Genomic DNA, 19,650 nt, shown 5'->3' with positions numbered 1-19,650 from the left:
CTTGCAGTCATGAGGCACTCACTTAAGGGAGAAGCCATTGGACCAACTGACAAGACTTGTGAAAAAAGAGATAACACTGCAGCCGATCTACAAGCTCAGAAACACGTTGCTATCTGAAAAGTTGTGAGATTGTAGATCGGCTATTTTCACAATTTTGTCATATATTGCAAAAAATACTCTCTCCAAGAAGCATTTCATGTTACCTTTAACAGTTGCGCATGCATTAATTGATACTGTCATGTTTTGTGCGATACAATTGAGAAGTAGCCAGCAAGAGTTGAGGCTTGAACTGGCGACCTTGGATCCAGAGGCTGATGCTGAAGCGAGACGCCATTGGACCAACAGACCAGAACCAGTGAAAAAATAATTCACACTAACACTAACACTAAGATCACTCGTTCACAAACCATTTACCAATAGAGAAATTGTATGTCTCCTCGAAACCGAAACCAGTGAAAGCAGCCGATCTACAAGCTCACAAAACGTTGCTATCTGAAAAGTTGTGAGATTGTAGATCGGCTATTTTCACAATGAAGTACGTCATACATTGAAAAAACATACTCTCAAATAAGCATTTCATGTTATCTTTACCGTTTGCACATGTATTCATTGATACAGTCATGTTTTTTGCAATTCAACTTAAATGAGTCTGCATCAAGTGAGGCTTGAACCGGCAACCTTGCGGTCGTGAGGCACTCGCTTAAGGGAGAAGCCATTGAACCAACAGACAAAAACCTGTGAAAAAGGAGATCACACAGATGATACAGTTTCACGCAAATAGCTGAAAAATCCTGGGTTTAAGTGTTTTTCAAACTGCTCAAAATAGCGGACAATCTAAGGGCGGAGCTTACTGGTCAACGTGATACATGTGATACATGTGTTCCTCAATTTGACCAATTGGAGTAAGATTGGTTTCAGTGATATTTGGAATGACCCTCAACATTACCGCAAAGTTTCAAAGAAATGTGAGTCTGCATGTATGTGTTAGGGGCAGATGAATAATTGTCATAAAACTGCAATATTCATTGGCTCATTAAAGCTTCATTTTTTCACTTACGGAAAATCTTTTGCACAGGTTTGTCGGCTGTTTGTCAACAGGGCATGAGTTGTACCTGTTCAAAGTTGGCATTTTCAATTGAGTGCTATAGCGCCACCTTTTGACGAAAGATTGTGAGATTTATTTCTTGATAGTTTTTCATGACCATCTACCATATGGCCGAGTTTCGTAAAAAGCGACAGCACGGTTCAGCCAGAACTGCGAAAAGTGGCAGAAACAGAAGAATACAGGCAATATTAAAACAGGTCCAGAGCTGAGCTCTGGCCCCGTAATAATAAAACCATGAGAACAGAGTGTCAGTGGAGAGAGAGGGAAGAGAGATAAGAAGGAGCTCATTTCATGGAGGTCACCCACACTGCGAGTGTTTTCTGCTGTAACTCTCCACAAACGGGGGGTATGAAAGTAGCATCATACAGTAGGTAACCAGTGGGCGAGGCTAATTACCACTGATTAGCCATGTTAGAAGACCGGGGTTCATTTCAATTTGAAAAGACAGACAGCAGTTGGCACCCATTAGCACTTGCTGGAGATTCGTCTCCATGGTGATGGGGTAATGATGGTTCACCCGAGAGGAGCCTATAGCATTGGTCAGGGGGTTGCCATAGACCAGCGATTCCCAACCTGTGGGAATTAAATAAACATGCTCTGAAAATGCATGCAGCCCACCCATCTGACCACGTAACACGGCTGCTGTGTTAAGTGGTCAGATGGGTGGGCTGCGAACATTTTCAAGATTTTCAGGTGGGTCCTGATCCAGAAAATGTTGGGAACCGCTGCGCTGCCATGGACAAACACCGTCACAACCGTCCACCACATTATAAGTTCAATAACAACCCACAGTAGGGGTCTAATGGAAAACCCAGACAGAAAGATAACAGTATTTTCCTTATCGGAGAGTGTCCCCATACAGGTCATCTTTCTTGCTTACTACTTACTGTAGGTCTATGCTACATTCTTCAGTTCCTCGTGCATCTATATGGCTGGGCTCAGACGTACAGTAGCAGATACTTGGCCTGATGTAGATCTGATTGGCTGGCCCCAATGTTTCAGAGGTAGGCTAGTCTATGATAGAGACGTTTCAACGGTGCTGTGGTTCTTGTAATGTCAATGTGTTAAGAATCTGAGCATTCTCAATCCAGTGCTAAAGCCTCTGTGATGCCTGTGATGTTTGATCCTCACATCGTCACACGTCTTCAAGATGGTACCTATAGAACGCCGAAGTCCTGATGTCACTGCCAGTAGAGGGCGCTTTTCCGCAGGTATCCTCATTGGGAAATCTTAGATCGCTTCATATAAGAACTGTGTTCCAAAAATAAACACACCACCCTGGCGATTTCACTCATATGGATATGAAGCATCGACTGAAGGTGTAAATGTACACATTTACCCCAAGAGTAACACAATATATATATATATAAAAAATCTGGCGCAGCCAGAACGCTAGTATAGGCTGGGCCTGAGCAGGAGCGGGTGGGCACGCATGTTCGTGCGTGTGCGAACATTTTCGGTTATTGCGCGGATATTGGGCGTTTTGGGGCGTTTTTTTGTTACTTTATTTAGGTTTTAGGGTTAGGGTTGGGTTAGGGTTATGTTATTTATTTATTGTTATTTTTGCCTGATTTTACAGATTTTTTATTCAAAAAATTAATTTAAAAAAAATCCCCCATTTTTTTTTTTTTGCTAAATCGATTGGGTGGGCCAGCTCTCTATGTGGGTGGGCCACGGCTCACCCAGGCTGCGCCCCTGCTAGAAACGAGTCAAACAACCCAAAGACTACATTTCCCATGAACGCGGCTGCTGTAGGGACAGTGATTTCAGACCCGGAAGTAGTAGTTCTTAAGACTTTTAAGGCAGAATTAATTCCATTTTCGCCAGAAACAGGCTGTATCAAATATGAATGAATATCATAAACGATACAGAGCCACCCCCCTGACAAAAACGCCAGGGTGGTGTGTTTATGTTTGGAACACAGTTCTTATATGACGTGATCTTAGATTCCCAAATGGGGATTTCAACACAAAAAATAAAGCCACGAACCCGTGAAACAGCGCCCTCTAGTGACAGTGATGTCAGATTTCGTGCTCTATAGCAACACTCTTGCAGCTGTCCCTTTGTAAATATAAGTCTTCAATTGTCTCGGAGTTGAGAAACGTTGGAGTTTGGAGAGCACCTGCAGAGGTGTCTATTCAGGTGGTAGCTGTTTGCTCATTTCTGTAGGTAGCCAGTTGATTTCAGTTTTGTTTTTAATGAAGAAATGCTCAATACTTTTGTTGCCATTATGCAGCAAGTGGCAGCTGTACTGTAGTTTGATGAAAAGGCGGACGGAAGTAGTCGAGGAAATAGTCTATACTAGAGGTTTAGGCCGCTACGCGGCCCTCAAACCTACGTCGCACCGCTGATACGACTGGTATGCCCATATATGGAGATCTCTGTATCTATCAGTCCTTGTCCCTTTATGCCCATATATGGAGATCCCTGATGTCAGAGATTTCTGTATCTGTTAGTCCTTGTCCCTTTTATGCCCATATATGGAGATATCTGGATCGGTCAATCCATGTCCCTTTTATGGCCATATACTGTATGGAGATCCCTGGTGTCATCAGTATATGCCAATATATGCGCAGGCCACCCTTTTGTGCCATGACATTGACATTGAGGTTAGACAACACACTCCATATTTGGGCGTAGCTGCATTGGTCACTCCTTATATGGTTATGGCTAAGTCATGGTGCCATGAGTGTGACAACGTGGTCCATCCGCCCGCCCGTCCTCCCTTAAGCCTATTTTAAATATAGGATTGTGTGCCCCTGTCCGAGCTGATTCCATTGCATTGATGGATTATTAAAGGTAGGGTAAGTGATTTTCTTTGGTTAAAATAAGTGTTAAATAGCTCTATATTCTGATACTCAAGAGTGTTTTTTTCAGTAACAGGAGTCTCTCCAGTTCTTTATTAAACAGAAAATGCATTTTCAGGTCAGGATACCAATTTCATCCAATCAGGATAGAGAACTCAGACAGGAGGACACTAGCCTCGTTCCCAGCCTCACTCATCTGCGAAGAGAAGAGGCTGGTCACGACCTAAAGCAGAGAGTGTCTCGGAAGTCCTGAGTGGACAGGATTTCCATCGTACGTGTTTCCCCCGGAAACTATCTTTTTTGACCAATCACAAAACTCGTTTCATTCACGGAGAATGTTAACAGATTTGTAAAGCGTCATTTCCTTGGGCAGTACTTCCGCCAAATTCGACCACTTCCGCCTAGACAACCAACAGCCCAGGTCTTGCCCAGCGTGGGAGGACACAGATTAAACAAGTGCAATTGGAAGTGATGACACAAAGAAATGAGCAGACAAAATTGGACCTGGAACACTATAAAAAATAAGCTGATAAATGGATACTCTCTCCTGATTGGCTAAAGTTTTGCAACCCACCTGAAAATGTATTTTCTGTTTATTAAAGAGCTGGAGAGATGGGGAGACTCTATAGCAATGATTACTATCAGAATATAATGCTTTAACCTTTTAACAAAAACGTTTTATCTTAATCACTTACCCTGCCTTTAATAATATTTAAATCATCTTTTCAGTTTATTTAATGTTCAATAAACTCAGCTTCCTGCTACAAATTCTAGAATGAAACTTAGTCATGGTCATTGGATAGTTTAGGAACTTCAAATTAATGCAACCCCTCACTGCTATAAAAATGTAGTAAATCTCTCTGGGAACAGCTAAGTGGTGGTGGAGGACAGCTTAAGTTACAGACAACATGTGCACTTGTGACAGGAAAAGAGTTATTAAGCATGAGTTACGTAGTTGCGTGTGGGTGTCACACACCAAAAAAAAAGCCTGATCTACAAGCTCACAAGGCTTTGCAGCACTACACATTGTGAACTTGTAAATCGACTAATATATGAACTGTGAATCGGCTATAATTATAAATATGAACTATGAATTGGCTACATGAACTTGTAGAATGGCTAGATATCAGGCATTCGTTTATCTGTTATGTGCTGTGAAAATTAAATCCCAGGAGAAGTTATATATTGTAGGCTACAATCCTTGTTTTTCTTGGACAGACACGCACATCCATGCAATCGTGAATGAACAGACATACTGTAGGCCTACATGTGCACAAAAAACACATTTTGCACACCCAGTGCAATATAACCTTCCGGTATGTGTGTTATAACTGGGAGAGGAAATGGGTGAGCCTAAGGACATTTTGGCAACAAATCACAACACCTCCCTTTTACAGTAAATGTTACACTTATTTTAGACTCAAGAGTACTTTTTGCCCTGACACTAATGCATCCATTAGCACGTTTTGCAGAATAGTAGAACAAGACATTATGAAGATGATCAATCAAACTTTCAAAGAATTTAACAGCAGATGAAAGGACTCCTTTTTATCAAACTAATTGATGATAAAGACATGATATAGGTGCGGATAAAGGTGGGGGGATTTGTGTCCAGCATAGACAAATATTAGACATTCTATCTCAGCTGTCTTACAAATGTTTACAAAAAGATAACCTACGACTGTAGTTCTTTTCAACAGGGGTTTATTTAGAAGGTATTAGACAAGTCAGCACCCTATTCGTTCTGTATTGTCAACACTGCCTAAATCATTGTCTGATCTTCCATAGTCCCATGTCAGAGTTTACTTTTTTTGATTTTTTTTACTAAGCCCTATGCCCACACCTTACAAGCGTATATCAGAGACTCTAATTATTTAATTAATACAATTTCATGTCTTACTGAACTGATGATGTTAGTGTGGGTATTTGTTTTTGCCAGCCTTTACACAAACATATCACGTTTGGAGGCTTTACCCTTCTATCTCCAGAACTAGGACGATACAACCATTCCATTTAATCAGTTTATCAGTGATTTACCTATTTTTGTCTTGAAAAATACTTTAAACTTTAAGAGAGATTTCTACAAGTGTCTGGGACGAGCATGGGTTATATTTATGTGCCCAATTATGTGTTGTTTTTACTTCCTCTGTTTTTTTACGTCCCTAAATGGGGGCCAGTTGCTCTCTTTTCATTTTCATTTCCGTACCAAATTAGCAGACCATTGAGGCCAAGAGATGGATGGTCATCAGGTGTGTTTATGTGCTCAGAGAAATGACATTTTGTCTAGCTTGATTGGACTAAACCATTCTACGGCTGTGGAAATGTCAAAGCTGTGTGAGGTTATTAAAGTCATAAATAACTACTACAGGTGCGGCCTGCCACTGTGCCAGGGAGAGCAGACCTTTGAGATGGACGTAGATTATCGCTGTGATGGAAATGGGAGATATGGCTGCTCATACAGATTACACTCACACACACAATAAATATATGCAAATACACAAAAACATGTACACACAAACATCATTGCGTGAGTAATAATACAACAGGGCTCACATGTGCAGTGAGAAAACTCACAGGCAGCTACACCCAAGGAACCACATGAACGCAAAATGCAGTCCAAGATAAGACCGCCCACACACACGCCCGCACGCACGCACGCACGCACGCACGCACGCACGCACGCACGCACGCACGCACGCACGCACGCACGCACGCACGCACGCGCGCACGCACGTTACGCGCGAAACATCCCCCTACAGTCATTAACTTCCCTATTCCACATTACAATTGGTGACTGTTTAACTCCGCCTGCGGTTGTTGTGGGAAAATGACATTATCGGTTTGTTTGGCTGTCTGGCTTTAGCCTAGTGGACGGAAGTAAAGTGCTGTACTTATGATTTAACACCCACCTATAGTTATATGATAGTGAACATTGAACCATGTGAGTATGCTCTGGGTAAGTGACGTATTGCTTTCCAGGAATACAGTGTGTGTCTGTGTATGTGCGTGCACACCTGCACACGATAAAGAAAAGGTAAACAAAGAGGCTAAAAGAGAAAAGTCGAGAATTTAATTGGGCCTCTGTTGGATTAGTCAAAATTGATTTTACCTTCTCACGCTCTACTCAGTGTGGATGCGTTTTCTTTTTTTACAGCAACACACAGAGAAGCAGAAACTAACAGGAAATAAGTAGTGTTGTTGCACTTATCTCTGGAAACATAAATGGCATGCTTTACCTATACAATAAAATCCTCAAAGTTAATTTAAATATTCAGGTGGCTGTGTAGATTAGTGGGTAGAGAGGCAATCTGATCAGAATGACGCCAAGTTATGGACTGGGCCAATTGTGCCAGTGCCCAGGGGCCCAATGACAATTCACTAAAATGTATATAGGTTAACGCTTAAACACAATATGTGGGCCAATCAGTACAAGGCCCATCCTATGGCCGTAATGGGGTCCTTGGCCCTCCTAACGCAGATTTACATTGCGTGTTCTTTTTAAGAGTATTTCACATAATATTTCACCTATTTCAGTATCTGAAATATATGGTGTTGTTTTACCTATTGAACTGCACCTTTATGTCACATAAAGCTGATACTGATTTTGATCTTCCAAGAAACCTTTTGTAAGGTGTTGCATGTTGTGGGCGCACAGTGAATCTTGGTACACTGAATAAAGCCACAAGCATCGTCCAAATCCATCACTCGCAATCCATCATCCCTGGTGAGAACTGGCTGTCCATTAGTTAATGGACCAGAAACCAGGGAGAGAGAAACAGATGTAACCTGATCTGTCCACCAACGCCCAATCGCCCCCCCACCCTCCCTTTCTCTTTTTCATGATCTGTAGCATCAGACCATCTCCCCTCATCCATGTCGTATCTGTCATGGATATTGGTTATGATGAAATCTTATTAGATTCTACCTCCATCTCTTTTCTCTGTCTCACATGCTATTTTGGTCTCTCCATTTCTCTATTTCACTTTTTTCTCACACACAAACACACACACACGCACACACGCACACGCGCACGCACACGCACACAGACCTCCTTGTCTGTCCTTATTGATCTCTTTTTTGAGGACAGCAGCATTAGTACCTCTCAAGTATTGATAACTGTTAATGAGCTTTCCTTTGAGTGCAGGCTGGGAGAGGGAGATATAGTAAGGGAGATGCAGGAGAGAATATTACAGATTCAAAGGGCATATGAAAAGTAACATTTTCAGGAAAAAAAGAACAAGACATAGTCTAAAAAACTGTGTGGCCTCCCTGTGAAGTCTTTATCAGTAGCAAATGACCAATAGCGTGCAGTTCATGAATGAATAATTTCAGAGAGTTCACATTAAAAGCCAGGGATGCAACAAATCATTAACATCAGTGCCATTTTGGGGTGTGTATCTGTCTGGTCTCTGCTACAGAGATACATCAGGCACTGTCAAGGTTCTGTATCATGATGTCATGCCTGTATCAGTGTGAGCTGACATTGATCTACACCACTCTACTCTGTGGGGACATGCATAGAAACATACAGTTAAACCACTCTACTCTGTGGAGACATGCACAGAAACATGCAGTTAAACCACTCTACTCTGTGGAGACATGCATATTAGAGACATACAGTTAAATCTATCCATCTATAAGTAATTAAAATCATTGCGCGTACAATAAGTGTATATTCCACAAAAGCAAGGGTTTTATTTCTGGAAGGTATTAACTACTAGACCATAAGGTTATAATTTATTCATCTAAAAATGATTGAGGATTGCCTTTGGCTAAACACAGAGCCTTTAAATCAGCAGTGGGCAGAGCATGCATGGAATGCTGTGAGATAAATCACAATTGGACTGTAACATCTGGCTTCCAAAACGTATCTTAAGTCAAAACACCACATGAAACTATCCCATTCTTCTGTTGAATGTTTTGTGTCTTGAGGACTTGCGAATCACAGTTTGGCAGATTTCTCCAACTCTTGTATAGGCAGTGGCAGACTGCATTTTAATTTTGGAAATGCACAAATAATGTTTGAAGGAGGAGCTCAAAGCAGGGATGTAAAATCCTACAGGTTCATTTGTAAACTCTTGGTAAGGATAATGTCCCTCAAACTTGACACCTGTGTATTTGTCCTGCACATTGCCGTTTTTAGACTTGACATACTGTATTTATTTACATTATATAGCCCTACACAGGAAAATATACACTTTCAATGGAGTTTCAATAGCATATAATGCATGTGTATGAGACTGTTCTGTAAATAGAAAGTCATACTGTATGTTCAATCCCCATAACAACCAATGTGTCTATCCCTTTTAAACTGTCTTTGTGAAAAACATTGAACCTTTACTGTAACTGCTCCACAGGTACCAATCTCTGACCTCTCTAGTGAATTGTACTGTATGTACTGTATTATGGAATAACTTATAAACACTTATAACATAATTCTATTGGAACTTATTACAATCACTACAGGGAACACATACATCAATCAGTCACAATGCCACCTACACATTATAATTTAGAGATATTGGCCCCGGGCCGCTGGCGTAGCGGTTCCGGCACCTAGGCAGCAATGCAGCCTGACAGTTCGAATCCCAATCCCGACAACCTTTGCTGCGTGTCACTCCCCATCTCTCTCTCCCCATTTCCTGTCAGACTGCTGTATACTAAAACATTTTATAGAGATATTATTACAGAACAAATGCATCTGTGGACAAGTCTGTGCAATTTATTCAAACATGACAAACTTTTATGTGCAAAATGCACATATAAAGGGGGAAAAACTGCCTCTGTCTCTGCCTCTGTCAGCCAAAGAAATTCAGGGTGAGCCACTGCATCCTGAGAGCATCCTGGCAACACCACCTGGTATGGGAACTGCACAGCTCTTGACCAAAAACCACTACAGAGAGTGGTGCGGACAGCCCAGCACATCGTAGGAGGTGAGTTTACCTCCCTCCAGGGAATACACAAGACAATTGTGTGTAGCCAAGGCGAAGTGAATCAACAAATACATTCATTACTCCAGCAACAATCTGTTCACACCACTGCTGTGACCACAGCCAGGCAAGCAATACCAGAGTATCAGAGGCCACAGTACCAGACCAATAACTGGTTTTCACCCAACAACCACCAGACTGCTGAAAAAGCACTGAGCCCTGTCACAATGTTGTATTCCCACTTAAGCATGCACATGCAACTGTGAGTTTATACAGTACCTGATGCTCTGTTTTTCATATATTTATCCATGTCACTATAATAACCATGCACATCAATTGCAATTGTTTTTTAATCATGACATGCACCTTATACTGCACAATATTAGACTTTGTATATTTGATTTGTATGTGCGTTCCTGTTATTGATCTACAGTATTCTGTGTTCCTTCTATCTCTATTCTCTCTTCCCTATGCTAACTCTTTATGTAACTGCAATATTGATAAATACATTCACTCACTCTTTTACACCTGAAATCCTGTATTAATAGATAAAGTTGATTATGATCAACATAATCAAAATATTGTCACTGTCCTGCTGATGGGGCAGTTACAGAGAGATACTACTTGAAAGTTACTATATACAGAATGTGATTATCAGCTCTATCTAGATCCTAGCATTAACCAGCCCTGCCAGTCAGTAATACCGTAGCTGGAAAAGGATGTGTGGGAAGCAGCAGTGGTAAAAGTCCAGCTGTAAAGGCCACTGAGTGATGGATGTCCTGGGAAGGAGAAAGGAGGTGCAGGCGGTCACAGAGATAGAGAAACAGGCGAGGAGTAGAGGCAAGCACAGGACGATGACTCGTCCTGGATCTAAGGAGGTGGAGGAAAAGGGGTTGAAGGAAAAGGCAGGAAGCTCTGGTTTCACCAGATTAGATTTCCAGCCTATTTTTGGGGTCTCCGCCCCCCCCCCCCCCCTTTAAAGGTCTTTATTCAGTAAGACAAAGAGGAGGATGCTCTCTTTCAGTGATAATGAAAGATGAAGAAAAAGAAAACATGAAAGAGAGAAAAAGGCAGCAGAAAGGGCCAAGCATTCTGAATGACGATGGAGGTGGAGATGTGATGACAAAAAGTGATGACAAGATGGCAGCGAAGATGGAAAATAAATGACAGTAATTGAAATGCTGAAGATGAGTGTGTCAAGGTCTGTGTCCACAGAAAACATTTTTCTTTTCATGGCAGAGCACTTTCAATAGAAAAAATATGAATGCCCAGAGAGCTTCCAAAATAGCACTTATTGTTGCTAGGTTTGGTCGTCACGTCGCCCGCGTTATTAGAGCAAATAGCCTAATCTAAATAGTCATATATTATATAATATAACAGAATGGTAAACATCAATAAATGAATCCTTGCGATTTGTCTAGCGACGGATCTTTATGAAGATCCCACTGTCAGGAGGACTTGGATATGAGTGTGTGGGAGCACAAACATTTCAACAAACTTTCTGATTGATTGATTGAATATTTTATTAGGCAAAAAATGTAAAACAGCACAGTTACATTTAAAATACTTTGTCTAACAGGTCCGTTCATAAAAGTCCTTGCGGACTTGTTTCCAATGAGGGCCTTGGTCCTGATTGCACAGTTGAAATCAGGCAATGCTGCTTGCAAGTGTGCAATCAGGAGTTTATTGTGTAAAGCACTTGTAACCTTGTTCGGAAGCACTATACAAAACAATGTATTATCATTATAAATTAATTTCATGCCACGGCACCAAGGTCATTCTCTGGAGGATACATCTCTGTTTTTACAGAGCCTTTTCTTCATGAGGTGAATTCTAGGCTGTACATTTACACATGGACAATTGCTGGGAACTACTGTATATGGGAACTTTCCATATAGTTATAGAACAGGACTGTTTTCAATATACACCCAGCTGAATGGCCAGGGTCACACAGGTGTGAATGGGAGGAGTGATTCACTCAAATTTCGACATTAAAGACATGATTCTTTCTGTAGTGAGAAGGTTTGGCCTTGTGATTTTTCCTGTCTAAGATGGTAGAGGAGGAGAGGAGAGGAAATGGAGATTGAGGGGGGTGTAGCTGGAGTCTGGGAGGTAGACGAGAGGTGAAGATTGAATAATGGAGCTGAAGGGAGGTGAGGCTGACAGACACGGCCACATGTGATGATGAAGAGACTATGAAGAGTGGGAAACGGTGAGAGGTAAATAATTTGAGGAGAAACAGACTCTTTTTTTTCTCCAAATGTCTGATGCTGCATGATACTAATTACAACTAGAAAAAGTGCTCCTCGGAGCACAGGTCTCCGCCAGGTCAGGTAGATTATTGTGGCCTCCTGGTGGCGCTATAATAGGCCAATGTGAAAAGGGTGCCATTTCTTATTAGGCCTTGCACGACAATCGGACACTGCATTCATGATTTGAGGCATTTTGTTCCAAAAATGTGGTTTGCTAAATTAGACCTGCTGGTGGCGCTATAACAGGCCAATGTGAAAAGGGTGGCATTTCTTCCTGGGCCAAGTGGGAATCTCTGTGGAAAATTTCACGGAAATCGGATGCTGCGTTCATGATTTGAGGCATTTTGTTCAAAATGAACCAATCCTGCAAACTTTGGAAGCCAATCTTAACCAATCAGGATGGAATATGGTAAATCGGACAGATCTGTGATGATCACATGACTATAGAGATACTGTCTACCGATTTGCGTGTTTTTTTTAGAAAATCTGTAGGAGTAATATCCAATAATGTGTTTTGCAAAAGTCGGCCTCATGGTGGCGCTATAAAAAGCAGATGTGAAAAATGCAGGGCAGATGTTTTTCCTTGGCCTCTGGGGAGTGTGCGTGCAAAGTTTCACGCAGATCGGTGCAGTTATAGGGAAAAACGTGAATCGGCCTATTATAGCGCCACCATGAGGCTGTTAGGAAAGTTTTCAAGTGGCATTTCTTCCTGGGCCAAGTGGGAATCTACATGGAAAATGTCACGGAAATCGCATGCTTCGTTCATGATTTGAGGCATTGTGTTCAAAATGATCCAATCCTGCAAACTTTGGGAGCCAATCTTAGCCAATCAGGATGGAATCTGGTAAATCGGACAGATCCGTGATGATCACATGACTATAGAGATACTGTGTACTGATTTGCGTGTTTTTTGGAGAAAATCTGTAGGAGTCATATCCAAAAATGTGTTTTGCAAAAGTCGGCCTCATGGTGGCGCTATGACAGCCTGATCTGAAAAATGTGGGGCAGAGGTTCTGCTGGGACATCCAGGGAGTGTGTGTGTGCAGTTTCACAGCGACCGGGCCAACGGTGGCGGAGATTAGCTCGTCGCAGACAAGGACGGACACACACACACACGGACACACGCACGGACGGACGGACGGACGGGGGGCAAAACATACTCTCTCGCCATGCCTTTCGGCCTGGCGGAGACAATAATGTATTCATGACATCATAGCTGCAAAATTAAATACTATTATTATACTGTGCATCCAAAAGCTTCATGTACTCATCGGTCAAGCACCTTGAATCACACTAATCCTTTTATGCACTTACTGTAAATACCATACAAAGTAATGTACATAATAACATAGCATCAACTAGAAAGTGTGCTACTTGGAGCGCATATCCCCCGCCAGGCCGGGATCAAATAGGCCACTATAGGGCTATTTGAAACATTTGTTCTTCCTTGGACTACTGTGTGGGAGCAAAGTTTCATGCCAATTGGACACAGAGTTCATGATTTGTGGCATTTTGTGCAAAACAAGCCCCTCCCGCAAACTTTGAAAGCCAATCAGAATGGAATCTGACTAATCTGACAGATCATAATCACATGAGTGAGATAAGAGATAAGAGATAAGGTGTACCAATTAGAGTTTTGGACAAAATCTGCAGTAGTAGCATAAAGTGTGTTTCGCAAGAAGCGGCCTGTTATAGCGCCACCTTGAGGACGATTTGAAGAATTTCCTTGGCCTACTGGGAGTGGGCACGCTTCATGCTGATCGGTCCAGCTGTGCCCAAGATGAGTTGCTCATTCCAGCTCGACAAACGGACTCCCAGGACCGAAAACATTATCCCTGCCAGTCCGGATAATGAAATGTAGTTGAGACATAAGATATCACCCACTTCTTACACCTGTAAACATGTGATATGACAATAAAGCTACTGTAATTCTGAATCTACATATTATATATGTTTTCAAAAACATAGTAATTTAAACTAATTTGGGGATTCAATCCCGGGGGGAAAAAAGTATAATAATAATAAACTGCTAATATAACTAAATGGCTTCTCTGTGAATGAAAGGGAGCCATTGCAATGTTTTGTTTCAAGTTTTGAGATATCCTTGGTTTTAAATTATGTGTGATGGGTCTGTGTTTTTTTGGGAGGATGTTCCAGTCTCTGTTGATGCCAGCTTTTGGAATCCTTCTCTTGGTTGTGTTTTATTAATGAAATGTTGATTGAGAAGATACTCTGAGCCAGCTCTGCCTCTTTCTCCAAGATCACAGTATTTATTCTGAGACATGGACATAAGGGAGTTGATGGGGCTCATTCTGTGAATGAAAGGCAGCCGTCCCCATTGCCAGTGCCTGTGGCTAACTAAATTACCATGACGGATCCCTCGTCTGTCTAGCTAGCTCCTGCCTGCGTTTCCCTCCGTTGGCCTCCCATTGCCCTCCTCTAAGTGTTTACCTCCACTGTTAGCAAGCTCCTGGTGATGGAGAAGAAGAGGACGGTCGTTTCTCTAACAAAGGGTCACTTAAGGAGATGAAAGGAAAAACATTGGGCGTTAAAGGACGACTGATGGGTAGAAAATGAGAAAATGAGGGAGGAGGGGATGTGAGTGAAAGGAAAGGGAGATGAGAGCAAAATAAATCATCATATATGCATGTCTCGCCCCTGGTTACTGCTGTCATCTTAAAATGTGAACATATGGGTAGAAACAGGCGATTAAGTAGCTTCTTAATTAATCCCAACATAAGGCATGCCCAGTAACTTTCCATCTTCTCAATGTCAATCATCTCTTTCCCTGTGCCTGTGACCAGAAAGGAGCCTTTGACCTCAGTGACCTTCCAAAAATAAACATCACCCTCTCTGCTGCCCACCCGGACAAACAGCAGAGCTAGCGCCTAACCCAAACACAAACACACAGAAAACACAATCTGAACACCAATCAACCAAGCCTGCAGACCCTCTGATTGGACAGGGCAGGTGATGAAAGCTTGTCATTGGCTCAGAGTAGACAAGTGGTTTGTTTAGCTGGTCGAGCTGGAATGATCTCTCATAAACATGTAGAGCCTGGTGTGTGTGTGTGTGTGTGTGTGTGTGTGTGTGTGTGTGTGTGTGTGTGTGTGTGTGTGTGTGTGTGTGTGTGTGTGTGTGTGTGTGTGTGTGTGTGTGTGTGTGTGTGTGTGTGTGTGTGTGTGTGTGTGTGTGTGTGTGTGTGTGCGTGCGTGCGTGCGTGCGTGCGTGCGTGCGTGCGTGCGTGCGTGCGTGCGTGTATGTGCGGTCATACACCCATGTTGAGACAAAAGGGAGATTTTGGGTGAAGAGGGATTGATGGGGCTTCTATCGGCCCGGTCAACTCCTCAACAAACTATTTACAAGCTCATCCATCATTTGCAGGCTTGTTGGTCTGTGTGCTTTGGAAAGCACAGAGGAAGTTGGTTCAGGTTCATCAACTTAAGCTGCAAACGTTGACCCACAGCAACTCAGATCACAGTACACTGCATTTTATCTTTCTCTTTCTCTTATGTTTTCTGTTTCTCCCTGCAAAGTACACTTAGGCTACTAACAAACGCCTTAAAGGAGAAAAGTAGTGAAAGTGGATGTAGAAAACAAAACCCACTGCTTTCATGGTTGTGGGTGAATGTGTGACTTGTTGTGGGGGGTACCCAGTAGAATCCTCAGTGTTAACTTAAATCTGAGAGAGTAGAAATGGACTCAAACTCATAACAGTCAAAACTTACACTCTCAGAGAGTAAACACTGAGGATTTGCTGTATAGGGTGAGGTTGTCATAAACGCTGTATCTTGTTAATGTATAGATGGATGGGGTTCATAAATCCTGTCTTTTATGTGTGTGGGTGGAGGGAGTGGAGTTTTATACCGCACATTTTATAACTTTGTACACAATGAAATGAATAGATGTGTATACTTTTTTCCCCATTGTCTTTTAATGTGAAGCATATTGAGTTTGGGCATGACGTTGGATACAAGTAAACGTCTAGACAAGCGCATTAGCAAGATCGGAGTGAAGACACAGAGATTGTGCCAGGGTTGGATTGGAAGTCATGAGTCAGTTCCTCCACCACAGAGAACTACATTTCACTAGATATGGTTTTTGTGTCCTGATCCTTGCTAATTCTATTTCCATTAAGCAGATTTTGTTTTTGTATTTCTTGCTTGCATTAGATGTATATAAAAACATTAGATAACGTAAAGCAACCTATCAATACTTAATGCATTAAATTTATACAGATGCATAAAAGCAAAAGAAGCAAAATGAAAAATATTTTTTTGCTATGGAGTCAAATTTATTTGGCAATATTAATATCCAGTCAGTTGAAGTATCATCTCCATTACAAATCAACACAAATACTGTAGCTTCCACCTGTATCCTATGAATAGACACTTGAGTGAGACACACAATATGGCTAAAGTGGGAGGATTTTGAGTGACATCTACATTTGCAGCGTCCGGAAATTGACTTCCAGGGAAACCAGAGGAAAAGAGAATTTGACTAAGACATGCAGAAATGAGACAAGATATGATGAGAGGGGCTGTTCAATAACACGATTTGTGACGTTGGCATTTTGGGGGTTTCTCTCTCTCTCTCTCTCTCTCTCTCTCTCTCTGCCTCTGCTTTCTCTGTCTCTATCCAATACCTTGAAGAGAAGCAGAGGGGGAAACATCTGCTTGTCCACCAAAAGCCACAACCAAACTGATCTATCTTTTCCATTCCTACACAGTAAAATCCTCAATGTTAATTTATCCATTTGTAAATCCATGAATGCGCAAATGGAACCAAATGGACCCTTACAGGTCAATTTGGTTCCATTTGTAGACTCTCAGAGTTAAGGATTTGACTGTGTGCTGGTTTGAGGTGGTCTGCTCAATTTTACCATCACAACTGACTTTACTTGGCATCGTTAAAATCTAACAAAATCTATTATACATAAGGCAATGAGGCAACGGAAGGTCACGAAACCTTCTATTTTTGTTTTTAGAAATCATTGGTTTACTAGCCTCGGAAACCCATGCATTTTATTGGTTTACAGACTAATGATGCATCATGGGTCGGTGTTGTTTTTGGGCATCCCAGAGTTTCTGTTGATCCCGGTTCTCTGGGTTGTGTTTTATTAATGAAATGTTGATTGAGAAGATGGTCTGAGCCAGCTCTGCCTCAATCTATACGAGAACTCAGAATTTCTTCAGGAGTTGAGGGGGCTCATATCTCTTTAAGATAAATCACAATTTGACTGTTTTGTTAAAGCACAGACAGCCTCCACAGAAATTCTCCCTTCAGACAAGACACTACTGGAAAAAAATATAATCACAGTCTCCCAACATAGGTCTATTCGGTTCCATTTGTACACTCTAAGAATGAAATGAACACTGAGGACTTTACAGTGCACACGGTTAAATCTGTTTACCAGATCCACGTCCTCCAAGACCACAGAGAGTAGCTGTCAGGTGACACATCATTATATATAGTACTGTACTACAATTCATGCAGGTGTACACAACCACAGCCTTCTGCTGTTGGTCACTGAGGCAGTCCATTGACCATATTCACACGGCTGCCATTTTGCTCACCCATCATACTTCGGGGAGAACTCCCTCTTCCCCTCCCCTTGAATATGAGGTGAGGGAAAAATTGTGAGCTTGTAGATCAGCTATTTTGAAAGTGAAAGTGGTTAAGTCTGTCTGTGGGCTTTTATAAATAGTTAACCAAAGAAAAGCATTAACAAAAGCTTGTGACTAAATAATAACTTCATTGGATCCACTGGAACACAGGTTTATTTTGTCCATTTCCTGAAAAGTAAAGACTGGTTTCCTCAAACAGAAAAACCAGCTAAACCTAATACCGTATGATCAGTTAGGACCAGAACACAGACTCACCATGATAGGTTCTGTTCCACATCTTGGTGGTGACAGTTTTCCCTACAGGCCGCTCCCCTGATGGGTTCATGGTCTCCTTCAAAGCATGGGCGTAGAGCATCAGACCATCATAGAAACCGGCAGAGATTATGTTCTTCTGGAGGACAGAAAACAGTTAAAGATGGCATTAAAATATGAATAGCATCATTTCTTCATAGCAGACTGCTATCATAATGTGCAAAATCTCCAGGACAAAGTTAAAATCCAATGTAATTACAATTAAAATTGCCTGTTGGAGCCTGTAAGAAAAAATATCAAAATAATTTCACCCATTTCTTTACACCTATAAACCTGTGATGCAATGATCAATTTGATTCTGATTCTGTTTTTTAACACTACAGTATGGATAATGGGTAATGCCAGATATAAGCTCTCTCTCTCTCTCTCTCTCTCTCTCTCTCTCTCTCTCTCTCTCTCTCTCTCTCTCTCTCTCTCTCTCTCTGTCTCTCGTACAGTGGAATAACTGTAATTTCCTGCTGGATGTATAAAGCCTTGACAAAGATAAAAATGTGCATACTAAATAACAGATCTCTGATGCTGGCTGAAAGGCTGGCTGATTATATTTTAATTACATGTTAAGAAGAGACCAGTCGAAACAGATAATGATGTCACTAGGCCTTATTAGAAGTGTTGATTTAATGGGACCTCCTGCTATCAGCAATATCTAATCATTAAAAATTCATTATAGTAGTTCCCAACCTTCTTTCCTAGGACCCCCCCTTTCTTACATCTGACAAAGCTGAGACATCCACTTGTGCACTCACACACACATGCACGCACGCACGCACGCACGCACGCACGCACGCACGCACGCACGCACGCACGCACGCACGCACGCACGCACGCACGCACGCACGCACGCACGCACGCACGCACGCACGCACAGCACATACGCACAAACGCACTTGTGTTTTTCAGACATTTTAACCACTTAAGCCCTATACTCGCATGATGAATAGCAAAAATAGCAGATCAACAAGCTTACACAAAGTATTGTGAACTTGTAGATCTGTTATTTTTTTATGTCCTCATGCATTACTATTAGCATTACTATTATCATTGTCGTAATCATGGATCTTAACAAACACTGAAAGGCTGAATGAGAGCCTAAACTAAATGATGTAACACAGACATAATATCATTCTTTGTAAGCACTCATGTTAGATACGGTATGCTAACAAATGTCTTTCCACATTATCAAAGTTCTACTGCACCCTTCAATTACATACCTAGCGTCCCTATTCTGTGGCATGTCATAATAGGCAAACATTCGGTGAACATTCGTGTTGCGATGCGTTGTAAGCTCACGGATCAGCTATTTTCACTACTTGACTAGTAAGGTTTAGTAGCTTAACGCATCTGTTAGAGCATACATGGGCAACTGGCGGCCCGGGGGCCACATGTGGCCCCCACCTTCACTTAATGCGGCCCGCAGGTTAATATTGGAATACTGATATATTATTGTTACAATTCCAAACATGCAAACATGACCCGCTTTAATTACTTCAGTCTATATTAGTAACTTAAAGACTAGTATTAAAATTCCATTGTCATTTTTGTCCAGTGTCCAATGTATTTGTATTTAAGTTCATAAAGTTAACATAAGTATAACTAAATGCATTTGAAATTAAATAA

General features: G+C 41.7%; 1 protein-coding gene across 2 annotated transcripts in view; it reads right to left on the bottom strand.

Annotated features, from left to right (window-relative positions):
* The window catches only part of LOC308083160 (atrial natriuretic peptide receptor 1-like), an 84,824-nt gene that overhangs the window by 28,461 nt on the left and 36,713 nt on the right, over positions 1–19,650 (bottom strand). For both annotated transcript variants that reach the window (XM_080425330.1, XM_080425329.1), the window contains one exon: positions 17,977–18,112. In XM_080425330.1, coding sequence (XP_080281456.1) covers positions 17,977–18,112 — 136 coding nt within the window. The remainder of the gene's footprint in view (positions 1–17,976; positions 18,113–19,650) is intronic.

This window comes from Gymnoscopelus braueri (genome assembly GCF_963280865.1).
Source record: "Gymnoscopelus braueri genome assembly, chromosome: 4".
NCBI lineage: Eukaryota > Metazoa > Chordata > Actinopteri > Myctophiformes > Myctophidae > Gymnoscopelus > Gymnoscopelus braueri.
This window is presented reverse-complemented; position numbering and strand designations above follow the sequence as displayed.